Source organism: Diaporthe batatas (assembly GCF_019321695.1).
Source record: "Diaporthe batatas strain CRI 302-4 chromosome Unknown Contig00003, whole genome shotgun sequence".
NCBI lineage: Eukaryota > Fungi > Ascomycota > Sordariomycetes > Diaporthales > Diaporthaceae > Diaporthe > Diaporthe batatas.
In genome coordinates, this window is record NW_025408550.1 from 3,839,096 (window position 1) to 3,851,846 (window position 12,751).

The 12,751-nt window shown below is 53.9% G+C and overlaps 3 protein-coding genes across 3 annotated transcripts; 2 read left to right on the plus strand and 1 right to left on the minus strand.

Annotated features, from left to right (window-relative positions):
• Window positions 1-125: 125 nt before the first annotated feature.
• Window positions 126-3,392, plus strand: KVR01_002484 (uncharacterized protein). The gene is made up of 2 exons (XM_044785629.1): window positions 126-1,005; window positions 1,128-3,392. Exons 1-2 carry the CDS (start codon window positions 971-973, stop codon window positions 3,178-3,180), a joined length of 2,088 nt encoding a protein of 695 aa, XP_044647499.1. The 5' UTR covers window positions 126-970; the 3' UTR covers window positions 3,181-3,392.
• Window positions 3,393-6,315: 2,923 nt separating this feature from the next.
• On the plus strand, window positions 6,316-8,104 carry KVR01_003544 (uncharacterized protein; the record flags this gene model as incomplete). The annotated part of the gene is made up of 3 exons (XM_044793826.1): window positions 6,316-6,795; window positions 6,864-7,759; window positions 7,831-8,104. The coding sequence occupies 3 exons, from the start codon at window positions 6,316-6,318 to the stop codon at window positions 8,102-8,104; spliced, it is 1,650 nt and encodes a 549-aa protein (XP_044648559.1).
• Window positions 8,105-8,193: 89 nt separating this feature from the next.
• On the minus strand, window positions 8,194-9,439 carry KVR01_002396 (uncharacterized protein; the record flags this gene model as incomplete). Its single annotated transcript, XM_044791804.1, has 3 exons — window positions 8,194-8,274; window positions 8,612-9,272; window positions 9,375-9,439. 3 exons carry the CDS (start codon window positions 9,437-9,439, stop codon window positions 8,194-8,196), a joined length of 807 nt encoding a protein of 268 aa, XP_044647411.1.
• Between the last annotated feature and the right edge of the window lie 3,312 nt (window positions 9,440-12,751).

A 12,751-nucleotide genomic window follows, 5' to 3' on the forward strand; every position in this document is an offset into this window, starting at 1 on the left:
TTGAGGCAGCGTGAGGCAGCGTGAGGCATCGTGACAAGATGAAAAATGACGTGTTGGCAGGCTTGCAGTCGGTCACACAAGACCAGTGCTAGCAGCTGGAAATGGCTGTCATTAGTGTCGGCCCGGTTTGATTTTATTTTGCACCGCGGAATGCGTTGCCCATGTGTCCTCGTTCACAATTTTAAATCGGAAAGTTCCCTCATGGACAGTCCCTCCCGTTTAAACTTTCAGATCCAGATCCATCCGTCCACGGACTTCCCCGGCACGACACAGCTTTGTCTCAAGCAGCGACCCCTTCCCGTCCTCGTATGGTTCCTGCAGGGCCTTGGCTTTTGCCCGTCCGAGAATAGCGAGCAGCAGCATCAGCATCAGCATCAGGGCCCCTAGGCCAGAGACCCGAGGTCACGTTCACGCCAGCCGGCCGAGTTGAGTCGCGTCGCACGTCGCAGGTCTGCTGCGTGTGCATAACACCGCCGTCGGCCTGGTCGTGCAGCTCAAACAGCCCCCAACCACAGGGCGCATGCTCCGGAGACCACGGGGTTTACCCTCCTTGCCTCGTGTCAAACACACTCTGGCAGACAAAACCCGGCCCACTGTCCACCCTTCTAGACCTCCTCGATCGGCTGTCCGAGTTAATCTCATTCTCGCAACTTGCCATACCCTGCGATCCACCTCATTACCGAGTAGAGACGCTGGACCGCTGGAGCCGGGCAGCACGTGGGCCACCCTGCCCGTCCACCACCACACCGTACCCGCACCGTACCCTCGTACCGTACGCTGCATTCTGCCGCCAGCCCTTCACTATTACCCAACCGAGACAGCCCGCCTTTTGCCTACCCGTCACATTGATCGTCGACGACACTTGCGACCTCGCTAGCTCTTTCTCTCCAGCCCCAGGCCTCGAGCCCTGCGTCCCTGCGTCCTTGCCCTTCCGATCTGCTAGATCCCATTCCAAATCCCTTCCTCAGCTATGGGCCACGCTCCGGCCTACATTTTCGTCGTAAGGTGCGCCGCCGCCTCCCTCTCCACCAACCCCTTGCCTCCCACATCCGGTTCCGGTATCACCGCCGCCGACAGACGTCACCCCCGCCCACGACATTGCTCGCTAACAAAACCCCCGGCTGCAGACACGGAAACAGACTCGACGCCGCCAACAAGCAGTGGCACCTTCAATCGCCCACTCCCTACGACCCTCCCCTGACCTACAGTGGATGGAACCAGGCGAGAGCGGTCGGACAGAGGATCGGCGAGATCTTGCGTGATGGTGACAAGGAGAGGGACAAGCAACAGCAATCCGGCTCGCCTGCCACTGACGGCACCTCGAGAAAGCGTCGCAAGTACAAGGTCGTCATACACAGCTCGCCCTTTCTGCGCTGCATCCAGACTTCGATAGGCATCAGCGCCGGACTGGCCTCCATACCTGAGCCTGCACCGCCCACCGTCGCTCGAACATCCTCGACACATTCAGCCACAAACCCTCGTATCCCCGCGACAACTCAGCCAGACGTTTCCGTGCCGCCACCCACCCCTCCCACAAGCTCGCGTCCCGGCTCGAGACCAAGCTCTGATATCCAAAAGACCGTGCTGAGGCTCGATGCCTTCCTCGGAGAATGGCTCACCCCGGGCTACTTCGAGCTCATCACTCCGCCGCCTGGTTCGGGTCTGATGCTTGCCAGTGCCAAGGCGGAATTGCTGCGGAAGGAAGACTACACAAGTTATCCCGGCCTGTATGCACACAATCCCCAATACAGCTCATCATCATCTGGGGCCGCGGCTGGTCAGATGTGGGGCCAGTCCTCGGCCACCGCAACACCTGAAGCTGGGCTCGAGAATTTGGGCAGCCTCGCCGAAGCTATGAGGCGGGCCGGCCGGAGCGCCAGCGTGACGAGTAACGGAGAGTCGCGCCTGATCACCGGCGGTGCCTATGTTGCCCCAGTCCCCTCGTATGCGCTCTCGCATAATGCGGAGATACCCAGGGGATATGTCCCACATGCTAGAGACAACTGCTGTGATATTGACTACCAATGGGACTCGATGCGTGAGCCTTTGGACTGGGGTGATGGAGGTTCCTATGGCGAGGAGTGGACCGCGATGCACCACAGATTCCGCAAGGGTCTGCAAAACCTGGTCGACTGGTACGCCACTCACGAGCAGCCCGCGGAGATGGTGACCAAGGAGAGGCGGGATAGCGTTACGGCGAACGAGGACGCGATCATCGATGACGAGGAGGATGACGCTGAGACGGAGTCGGTGGTCATTCTCGTCTCTCACGGTGCTGGCTGCAATGCCCTCATCGGAGCCATCACACACAAGCCTGTCTTGACAGACGTCGGCTTGGCTTCGCTGACATCGGCGGTACGAAGGCCGGGCCTGGACGAAACAAGCCATGGAACAGGTTCTGACCGTACCAGAGGTGCCAATGGCGCCCTCGCCGACGCACCTTCCGGTCTGGTTGCGATCCATCAGTGTTATGACCTCAAGCTTTTCGCAAGTACCGAACACCTGACCTCCACAAGATCGGGGCGGTCGGGGTCTGTGACGGCACAAAATCGAGGACGTCTCTCCAACGCATTCGCATCGTCTCCCTTGAATGGGAATGACGGTTCTGGCAGTCGAAGTTCCTCTGCAGCTGCCAGCCTGGGCAGCATGAGGCGAGATTCGGGGGCTTCGTCGCGGCTGCCGAGCCGGCTCGGGCTGAACACGAACGGTATGAGCAGCGGAGGTATCACGGTTGGAAGCGGCGTGACTTCTTTCCTGAAGCAGACGCCCACGTCGACCATCGGTGGGCTCTGGTCCCCGCTTCGAAATACTCTGGATACGCCGGATGAGGGTGACGATGACGACTTCCTCCCGAACTTTACCAGCTTCGACATCGTGTCGCCAAGCACGAAAGCTGATGATGCTGCGAAGTCAACCGCTGAACCGCCAAGCACCCCAAAGACAAATGGGAATGGTACGGGCAGGAACAGGGCAGACAGTCGCGTATCCCCGCGGGCAATACCTCAGAATGAGTCTTTTCACCCCGAGGAGGAAGAACGCAACGCGGTGCCCGCCCTGCCTCAGCTAGGTTCGGGGACGGGCGGCTTATGGGGGAGCCCCAAGCCCCTTGGAACGACTGAGATACCGCGTGATCTGACATCCCCAAAACGGAGATGGACAGTGACTGAGAGAATGACTTGATCTTTCATGATGGAATTCAGCATCCCCAACTCTTTCCAGTTGGTCTAATACCGAGACGTCCGCATTATGAATTGGGTGGCATAGCATATTATGGGGTATATCGAAAGGAAAACCACAAAAAGTTCTGTCTGTATCGGAGCATGGCGCTCTTCGCCACTGTACGACTGCAGAAAAGTAGATGATATTTAATGAAAAGTTGTCCGAGAAGATCAGCCTGGTTGTAGGAGCACTTTCGCATGACTGTTCTTCGTGTGCTGCATGTCACCTGCCGGAATGCCGAGGTGTGCCTACCGACATCCCGAACTATCCCGAGTCCTCAGCCATACATCCACTGCGCTGAGGAGGGACAAAGACTTCGGGAACCCCAAAGCTGAGTTGGACCTTTATTCCCCATGAGTTTGCCTTCCCCGCCATCTGGAACTCTATCTTGAGCTTAATTCTTGCATTGGCCCTCCCGTCGCCAAGGGACAGACGTTAGTGAAGGCATCTTAATAGTGCTTGGACTTGAGAAGTTTGAAAAATATGCTGGTGGGAAGAGGTAGGATGCGTGCGAGGATGCACCAAGACATGGGAACGGTGGGCGCGGTACAAGGCCGTCCTGGGGTGGCACTTCCGGGTGAAGTCGCACCCTAGACACGATGCCGCCGACACCTAGGCAGAAACAAGCGCCTCGAAAAGTCCACGTTGTCTTTCACCAATGGGGCAACTGTGCAGCCAGCCTTCTCATTCGAGAAATATATCTTTACACATTTGCGTAAAGGATCTGCATCAATACCCTCCATAATCAATCAGCAATGGGGCAAAGAGTCATGTCCAAAGGGCTAACGTTGTAGTGTAAGTCTAGTAAAGTCGCAAGTCTCAACTAGTCAATGCCAACTTACCTGGAAGCAGGGCCTTGGATAGCGGACCTTCAACTCACATTGAATCCTTCTGCATCTCCATATCTGGACAATTTTCCAAATCTCCTGGTGCGTGGTGTGTATGCTCGACGTCAACAAGTGTCTCTTGTGTCGGTAACTGCCTACCGAGGCACTTACACTATCTAGCTCGGGCCAATCACATAACATGATTTCTCCCGCCGCTTCCCGCTTTTCAGCCTTCTCCCATTCCCACACAGCTGTAAGAATTGGGGATTCGTGTGCGAGGGAAGAGCGGTGCGAACAACCATTTTGCATTGTTATGAAGCGGCAGAACTTTGTGGATGTAGGATCCTGCGCGACTGATTGCTGCAGATATAGGATGTGTGCTCCAACTGTTCTTATTCCAGCATGCCACAGGGCTCAGGCCATGTGCCGCCAAATGTTCTTCATATGCCAGTCATAGACCTTGTCCCCGATAATAGGTCTCTGAGCATCTACTACCATGTAAAGGCACTCTAAATACTCTCTCTCTCTCTCTACACACACACACATGTATATGGGCATTTAAAACGAAACAACTTGAAAATGATCAAACAGCAACGGACATGGGTGAGGCTGCAAATGACAGGCACTTCGACCGGCGTGGAAATGTCCCGTGGGTTAATGTTCTCGCAAATCACTGGCTGGTCGATGCGCATTGCAGCTTAGCAGAGCAAAAACAAGACCTGTAGGCGTATCAATTACACGCGTGTCTTCCGATTTCCCCATGCTGGCCGGTCATGCTGCAGCCTGATGCATGTGATCGACGAGTGCAGCCCAAGCTGAGCGAGGGCCTCTATTCTATTCCATGCCATTACCGAAAAGTTCTCGCAATCATGTAGACCATTGCTGCGTCTCATCAACAAGCCAAATGTCTCGGAGCTTCAAGTCCAGGAGTGAAGTCAACTTCGGGTCGGCTTTGAACTGATGCCGTCGACGATTGCCAGAAATGGACGCCAACGTACTTAAGTAGATGCGAGATGACGTCTGCGTTTCTGTTGGTACTACATGTCATGAAGAGCGAACCCAGGGACTCGAGGACAAAGCATTTTCTTTTTGAAAACTGGCCGATGACGGCCGATAAAACCAAGCACGAGGCGCTGCAGCCGTTTTATTTTGGACCTCGAGCTGGATTTTAAGGTTTGATAAGGATCGCTAGCAACCTGTGAGAAGTTCGAGGGGTGCGGACCCTGCAAAGAAGTCGGGGTGTGGTGGACGAGCGGGCGAGGGTGCGCTTTGTACTATTTCAGGATTAGAGCGTGTTGGTTGACTCGATGAGATCGAGTAAGAGATGCGGAGTTTGTGGGGAATATGTTGATAAGCCGCTATCATGCTCTGGGAGCTTATCTATGTCACTCTAGCCTGGCCCCTGCCTGCGTCAGAGTACCTGGTACCTGGCTCCAAGCTGTAGGACCAGCTGGCTACGATGGCATCGGTACCTGAAATACGTCTTGTCCCAGCTCCGAGGGAATGCCGCAATCTCGCACCCAGCCATGAGTTACTCCCAGGGTTCACGTGTGCTCTTTAGCTTTTTCCGCCATGGCGACCAATGAATATTATCGGATTGACCGATGGCACAGGCCAAGAGCGCGCATATCTGATATCTCATCTCCTCGGCCGCTTGCGGACCTCGAGCCTAAGCCATCGGAGGATGGATCAACCAGCACTGAGATCAGCATGACCCCATTCGGTCCTGGGGGGCTTTCCATGCCCGACTAATGACTTACATGTCGCTATATGTCCTACCATTCCCGCATATCCTGCAGGACAATCTCTGCTTCTGCCAGGGTTCAGCATGTCGCTCGCACCCTGGAGTAAAAGAGTGGTCTTGGACGTGGGGATCTTATCAGTCTCAGGCGATGGTCAACCGTAGTCGCACGACCACTTGCTCTTAGCCCCAGAAATATGACCTGGGCAAACTCGCGCCTTTAGACTTTGCTTCCGTTGTAGGAGTATATATAAAATCTCAGCATATCCCCTCCCTCGATTCCCTCGCCTGATCTTCGCGCCATATCCCCAAATTCCCCTGCGACTTCTTTCATCTGCCAGACCTCGGGACTCAATCGAGGACTCTGTGGGCAAACCCCAACGGCAGCTTGTAACCAGACTCACCTCAGCCCTCTGCCGAACTGCCCCCGCTTACTCCATATCAACCTGCGTCCATCGCTCCTCGGAAGCGCCTGTTCTCGAGGCCACCACCTTGACGTTGCGATAGTCGCACCCCACAAGAACAGCCATGGACCAGTCCAGGGGAGCACGTCTCAGGCGATGGGGTGACAGGCTCGCCGTCGACAACGAGCCGGGCCTGACCACCGCCCAACTCATGCTCACCAACCTCGACCTCAAGCCTGTCGAGCCCGAGCGCCGCCAGTGGGGTTCTTGGAACTTCGTGGGCTTCTGGATTGCAGACTCGTTCAATATAAACACATGGATGATCTCCAGCTCCATGGTCGTCGCCGGCCTCTCTTGGTGGCAGTCATGGTTGTGTGTCTGGATCGGCTATACCATCGCCGCGTGCTTCGTCTGCCTCACGGGAAGAATCGGCGCGACATATCATATTGGTTTCCCCGTTGTCAACCGCTCGTCCTTCGGTATCTGGGGTTCTCTCTGGCCTGTATTCAACAGGGCTGCTATGGCCTGTATCTGGTACGGAGTCCAGTCGTATATCGGCGGAAAATGTGTTTACTTGATGATCCGATCCATCTGGAAGAGCTGGGTAAGTCACTCTCCCACTGCGGCCACGCACATATGCCCCAGGGTGTGTCTGCTAACACTGTTTCGAAGGATCGAAACACTATCCCGAACACATTCCCCGAGGGCTCTGGCACTACCACCGCGGACTGGGTCAGCTTCTTCCTCTTTTGGCTCATCTCTCTACCTGCCATCTGGTTCCCAGTACACAAGATCCGCCACCTCTTCACAGTCAAGGCCTACTTCGTCCCCTGCGCTGGGATTGCCTTCCTCATCTGGGCCATCGTCCGCGCAGGCGGTATCGGCCCTATCGTCCACCAACCAGCCACCATTTCCGGATCGAAGCTGGCATGGGAGTTCGTCACGGGCGTCATGAGCGCCATCGCCAACTTTGCCACACTGATCGTGAACGACCCAGATTTCTCGAGGTTCGCCACCAAGCCCAAGGACGCGCTCTGGTCCCAGCTGTTCACCATCCCTCTGGGCTTCGCCGTGACTAGTTTCATCGGAATCTTTGTCTCGTCGAGCTCGGCCGTCATCTACAACAGCGGGCCCGTCTGGGACCCCCTGCAGCTGCTGGAGCACTTCATCGACGACGGCGGCTCCGGGCAGCGCTTCGGCGTTTTCGTCATCGCGACGGCCTTTGCGCTGGCCCAGCTTGGAACCAACATTGCGGCGAACTCTGTCAGCGCAGGAACCGACTTGACCGCCTTGTTCCCTCGGTTCTTGAACATCCGACGCGGAGGCTACATTTGTGCTGCTGTGGGTCTGGCGATGTGCCCATACACGCTCCTCACGGACTCGAACAAGTTTACCACGTACCTGTCCGCCTACTCTGTGTTCCTTTCATCCATCGCCGGCGTGATGTGCGCGGACTACTACGTCGTCAGGAAGGGTTATCTTGAGATTAAGGAGCTTTATGATGCCCGGAAGACAGGGCCGTACTATTTCACATATGGCGTCCACTGGAGAGCTTACGTGGCCTACATGTAAGTCCACAGAGACAAGATACGTTCGAGTCAACCTTTGTATGCATGATACTGACTTTTCATTACCATAGTGCGGGCATCCTGATCAATGTGGTGGGCTTCGCGGGCGCAATCGGTCGAGACGTCCCCGACGGGGCCAGATATCTTTACAACGTCAACTTCTTCGGCGGATTCATCGTCTCTGGAACCGTGTATTGGGCACTTTGCAAGGTGTCCCCGATCCCCGCGTGTAGTGACCACTGGATGGAAGTTGGCGATGCAATCGATGACGTGCAACTCGCGTACGATGGCAGTGACTTGGAGGAGAGGAATGACAAACTTGATGGGGACACGAAAATGGTATGAATGATATGAAAGTATAAGCCCCAAAATTAGCGGATTCTTGAATGAATTTGTTTACTCAGCTACTCATGCCGACCTTGCCTCTACTCAAGCTACCTAGGTATGCTACACCCATTGCATTTTGTATCAAACACTGTACAAACACGATAATTACCCCAGGGTACAGCCGAAAACTATGCCACACCCGTATCAATGAGCTGCCCGAACAAACTCGGGTCCGCCAGCGCCAGGACGCAACCTTGGAATCGTTACGGATAACAGACAAGTTAGAAACCTACTGGAATTGCACCACGGGTCCGCCAAAACAATTTGCACAACTGTTTGCGATCCATGGCCCAGTGCACACCCAACAAAACTCACATCCACAATGGCACGTCATGTGCATACTGTTCTCAAACGTTAGTTTAGTAGTCCGCAACGGCACTTGAGCCAAGAAGAGTATTCAGAAACTCACCATCCTTCATTTTTCTCGATTCTGTTCCCACATCCAGGGCAACTCTTTGTCGAGACCTCAATCCATTTCTCACTGTTCTCATCCTCCACCTTTCTGCGGAGGACCTCTTCAGCCCTCGCCCTTCTCTCCGTCTCTGCTCTCTCACGCTCTTCTGCGTATCGCCTCGCCTCCAGTCTGGCGCGCTCCTCTCGCGCCTCACGCTCCAGACGCTCCCTCAGCTCTACTTGCTTCTGCCGCTGCTCACGTTCCCGGCGCTCCCGCGACAGCCTCGCCGCGTTCTGCATTTGAGCCCTCTCCTCTCTTATTCTTCTTTCCTCCTCGGCGGCCGCGGCGGCAGCTGCAGCAGCCTCCCGCCGGCGCTCCAAGATCTTCTCCATACGCTCGCGCGCCCGTGTGACGGCCTCTTCCTCCCTGCGCTCCACTGCTGCGCGCTCCTGCTGCCGCTGGTGGTCGCTGCGGAAGTTTGTTGGATCAGCGAGGTAGCTGTCATACTCGTCGCAGGTCATGTTCTCGTGCTGTGAGGGGGCCTGCTGCTCCGGCCGCGGCTGCGTGGGGATCCCGTGTCGGAAGCAGAACTGGGTGTTGCAGGCTGCGCATGTTACGAACGGGTGGGCATCGCCGCCCTCATGGACCTGACCCGAGCCGCAGTCTGGCATGGGACATCGTGTGAAGTTGGGCATGTCATTGACAGTCCGGTCGATCATGTGGGATAGATACCTGTCGATATTTGTGTTATTAATTCCGGTTGAACTTGGCCAGACGGGCCGTTTGAGTCTGTCCTGGCAGGCTCAGAGTGCAAGGGATGTTTTGTATACTTACGTCTTGAAAGTGTAGCTGTCCGCAAATTCCTCTATTTCCTGTAGTACGAGCGGTCTGTTGCACATTGGGCAGGTAAGTGAACCCTCTCTCGATTCCTTCGACTCTGTTTGTGACTTGATGTGCTGCATCATACAAACCATGCAGATATCTGAAAGGCATCTACAATCACTATCTGTCGATATTTGCGGGTACGAGTCGATATGCTTCTCTTCAGCACATACTAAACACTCCTTAGTCACAATCGTCCCGTGAAGAGACGAGCTGCTTGTCCTTGATTGATGTACACTTGGGCTGCTCGGCCGGTATAATTCTTCCTCTTGGAATGCAAAAGCCCTAAAACAGGCAACAAAGTCAGTCTCAGTTCATCGGGCCAAGTGTCTAAAGCATACAATTCTGCGTCAGTGAGAAAATCAACCCTGTTGAGATTGAATCCCGAACTCTGCCATTCTGGCTCCATCTCTGTGTTGAGTCCCAGACATTCCATGACCTGAGCTGAGGAGTTGCACTCAGTGTCGCTGGAGAGGACAGCCTGCGCCTTCTTCGCATAATCGACCAGTACATCCTTGTGGCGCTTGGCATCAGTGATCCACGCGTTGGTGTTGAGTCTTGCAGGGTTCTCAGCAAGCACGCTGACCGCTGAGACAGCAAAGTCCAAAGCCAGGGAGTCCTTCTGCGTGATGCCAACCTCCTGGGCAACCCACTTGCCCTTCTCATTGCGCGGAGTGTTTTCAACCATATTGCTGAACCCGTTGTTACGGTAGAATTACCTAGGTGTTCTCCCGTGTGTGTTTACTGATGGCCCGAGTAACAACGGACTAGGAGAATTCGTGCTGGGTGGGTTTGGAGGACTAGTTGAGCTGGGAGGGCTGATTTGGCCTGTATTTATGGTTCTAAAAATCGTCTCAAGTCAGCTTGATGTCTTTGAGACGCTGCTCTCCGGCCTACTTGGCTGTATAAAGCGTCCATCCACTGTAGAGCTCGTTGTCGTGTTAATGAGGATTCATGTTTCTAGCGCAACACCCATCTCCTCTGTAAAAGGATGTAGCCCAGTGGTACCACGTGGACCGAGCTTGCCAGATCTGCACGGTTCTGCCATCCGGACGCGATACCGGTGCTCGACAGTGCGGGTCCGCTGAGGCACCTTGGATAAGGCTGACAATGGTCTTGTGCGGTGGGGGTGGGGAAGGGAGCAGCATAGAAGTCTGGTGTCGTAAGGCAACTCACTTTTTAATGTGGAAGAGTGAGTTGATGAGTGGATGTTGTGTTGTAGGTGGATGGTGGTTGTTGTATTGTATGTGAGTATGTTGCTGTGGATGTGGTGTCAACTGGTAGAAGCGTTTTAAGTTGACCTCAAGCTGACCTTGGCTTTATATAGCCACATGACTTGCGTTTGAGTTAGGTGAGCGGAAGAGATAAATAGTAGTATAGAATGTGATTGCCCATGGGTCTTCCTACACTCCTCTGCCTTGACTCTGTTTGGAAGGATCCTTGTTGGAGTGACTGTGGGTCTCCGGTAAATGTATGAGTTGGGATGAGTTCTGTGTTGTAGGTGAGATGAAGCTCGGGAAGGTGACTGATACACAAAATCTTGATATGACTTTTGAGCTTTAATTCATCTCTGTAACTGAGGCTTTCTTGAGGAAAGATGTAGATAGACTAAAATCGACTACAGTTGTCGTGATCACATTGGGCGGAAGGTTCGCATCATGTCGTCCTATCAAAACCTTTGTGGCTTGTTTGATTGTGCTTGCCACAGCACAGTGAGTCAGCAACTTGAAGTTCTGAGGCCGTATATCGCTATGACTGCAGCTACTCGGTGACTGCCCTGACCAGCCCATCATCGATAAATACAGTTCTGTTCTAAAGTGTCAGGCAGAAGCAAGGCTCACATCATACTTAACAAGGCTCACAAGACAGACAGTGTGTGAAAATGGCCAAAGCAGTAGTGATATTTCTGTCGGTCAATGGTCATTACGGGCTCTGCCCGAGTGGCCACCATGGTGCCTCGTCTACAGGTATCCATCCCCCAACATCTTCAAATTGGGATGACCTCCCGTGGTGAGATCACATAGGATATCACCAAGTCACAGGGTCTCAATGCTTTGCTTCAGAACTTTTCCGAATGTGACTGTAGTCATGTATATGATGATGATTTCTGGCAAGACTTGTGGCCTTGCTGCACGCAATCTGAGAGCATTGCCCAGGTGTGATGTTCGCTTGGGCAGTGGACCCGTAACTATTATCCAGAACCTGATAGAAATTGGCATGAGCTTCTAATATAGGTTTCTCTAGAAAGCAGGTTTCCATCAGAGATTGTGTCATAGAGAGATGTTCCAAGAAGTGAATTATTAGTACAACATGAAACAAGGGTAACCAGTCTTCTTTCCCTTTGGCCATCCCTGTTGCTTTTACGGAAGTCGATGCACACTCGCCTCTCAAACCTGCCTTGCCACACCCGGTTGCCAGGGTTGTTTCCGTTCCGCTTGCAGCATCTTAAATCGGACACTGGCTGTGAAGCCTCACGCATCCCTACCCAAGCACTCCAGCTATTCCGCCGACACAGCGTTCGAACTTGAGTAGAAAACTTACCCTCCTCAACACACTTCCCTCGCCCCTTCTTCGCCGCTGAGGGAGGTCACCTAATTCTTGGTGCGCTCCCTTCATAACCATATGAGACAAATCAACACCAACTCATATCTTGACTGAGTCCTGAGATTCGTAGGCTCATTCGGAAGCTGCCCTCAACAAGACCACGGACCTTCCATTCCTTGCATCAGCAAGTTCGTTGTTTCCTTCTGGTCTCGTCTGTATCGGGAAATAGCTCTCAAGTGCTAGTCAGGACCTTCGCACTTCGCTCCATCCTACCGGCGAACACGCTCACTGGCACTGCCACCACGGCGGACAATTCTCAGTGATCTTCTGATTTGCAACTCATCTACTCCCATCCCTTTCCCCCAGCGTTGACGTACATCAGCAGAGGTTCCTTGGCAGGTACACTCCTCCCACCTTCGACTTTCTAATCATTAGCAGGTAGAGGCTGGCTAACACTTTGCAAGACACTACCTTTTCTTGGACTCGTCTCTTTAGGACAGGTCAGCCTTCAACTTCAACCTTGGCAGTTGGCTACACTGCCACCCGATACCTTTCTTTTCATTGAAGTTCCATCATTCTCATCTTATCCCCATCTGACCAATCTACCATGAGGATCTGGTAATCGAAATCATCCATCATGGCACCCAAGCGTGTCAAGCTGAATCTTCCTCGTCGCAAAGACGCTACTGCGTCACATAAACAAGACGACCCAGTCGATTCCGGTCCGGTAGATGACCGCAGCTTGATCCCTGCTGCAAAATCCGACGACACCAGCCATCAGTCTC